The sequence below is a fragment of the Wasmannia auropunctata genome, unplaced genomic scaffold, assembly GCF_000956235.1.
Source record: "Wasmannia auropunctata unplaced genomic scaffold, wasmannia.A_1.0 LD298677.1, whole genome shotgun sequence".
NCBI classification, from domain to species: Eukaryota; Metazoa; Arthropoda; class Insecta; order Hymenoptera; family Formicidae; genus Wasmannia; species Wasmannia auropunctata.
In genome coordinates, this window is record NW_012064213.1 from 1 (window position 1) to 484 (window position 484).

The following is a 484-nucleotide window of genomic DNA, read 5'->3' on the forward strand; positions in this document are numbered from 1 at the left end:
AGAGATGTGTATAAGAGACAGCACTGTGACCGCCGGAAGAAGAAGGACGAGCGAGAGTAACATAAAAATATAGACATGAAAAATAATAGAAAAATCTCGCCCTATAACAGTAGCGTTAATAAACCCATCCTTGGCGAACCAAGCATAATTATGGCATACATAGATCTACCATTCTAACATGTTCAAATTCAGAAATATATTTCTTAGGCAAATTTTTGGTTCCAATATCCAATACCTCGTATTGCAACCGTTTATCACTGAATGTTTCATTCGCATATTTGATCATGCTCTCCGAAATATCCGTACCTTCACAAAATGCAAACATTAAATTAAATATAGATAAATATAACTTAATTTTTGTATAAATATTTCTGCAATTTATTATTCTTTTACCAATTAATTGTGCATTTGAGCCAATAGCCGGTAATAGAATTTCCTTTGTTATATCTCCAGGACCACAACCGACAGATCGGAAGAGCACACG

The 484-nt window shown here is 34.1% G+C and overlaps 1 protein-coding gene across 1 annotated transcript; it reads right to left on the reverse strand.

The window, feature by feature from the left end:
• Positions 1–93: 93 nt before the first annotated feature.
• Positions 94–469, reverse strand: LOC105461267 (the record flags this gene model as incomplete). Its single annotated transcript, XM_011707762.1, has 2 exons — positions 94–306; positions 394–469. Coding segments are annotated over 2 exons (234 nt in total), but the record flags the coding sequence as incomplete, so codon positions are not given.
• Between the last annotated feature and the right edge of the window lie 15 nt (positions 470–484).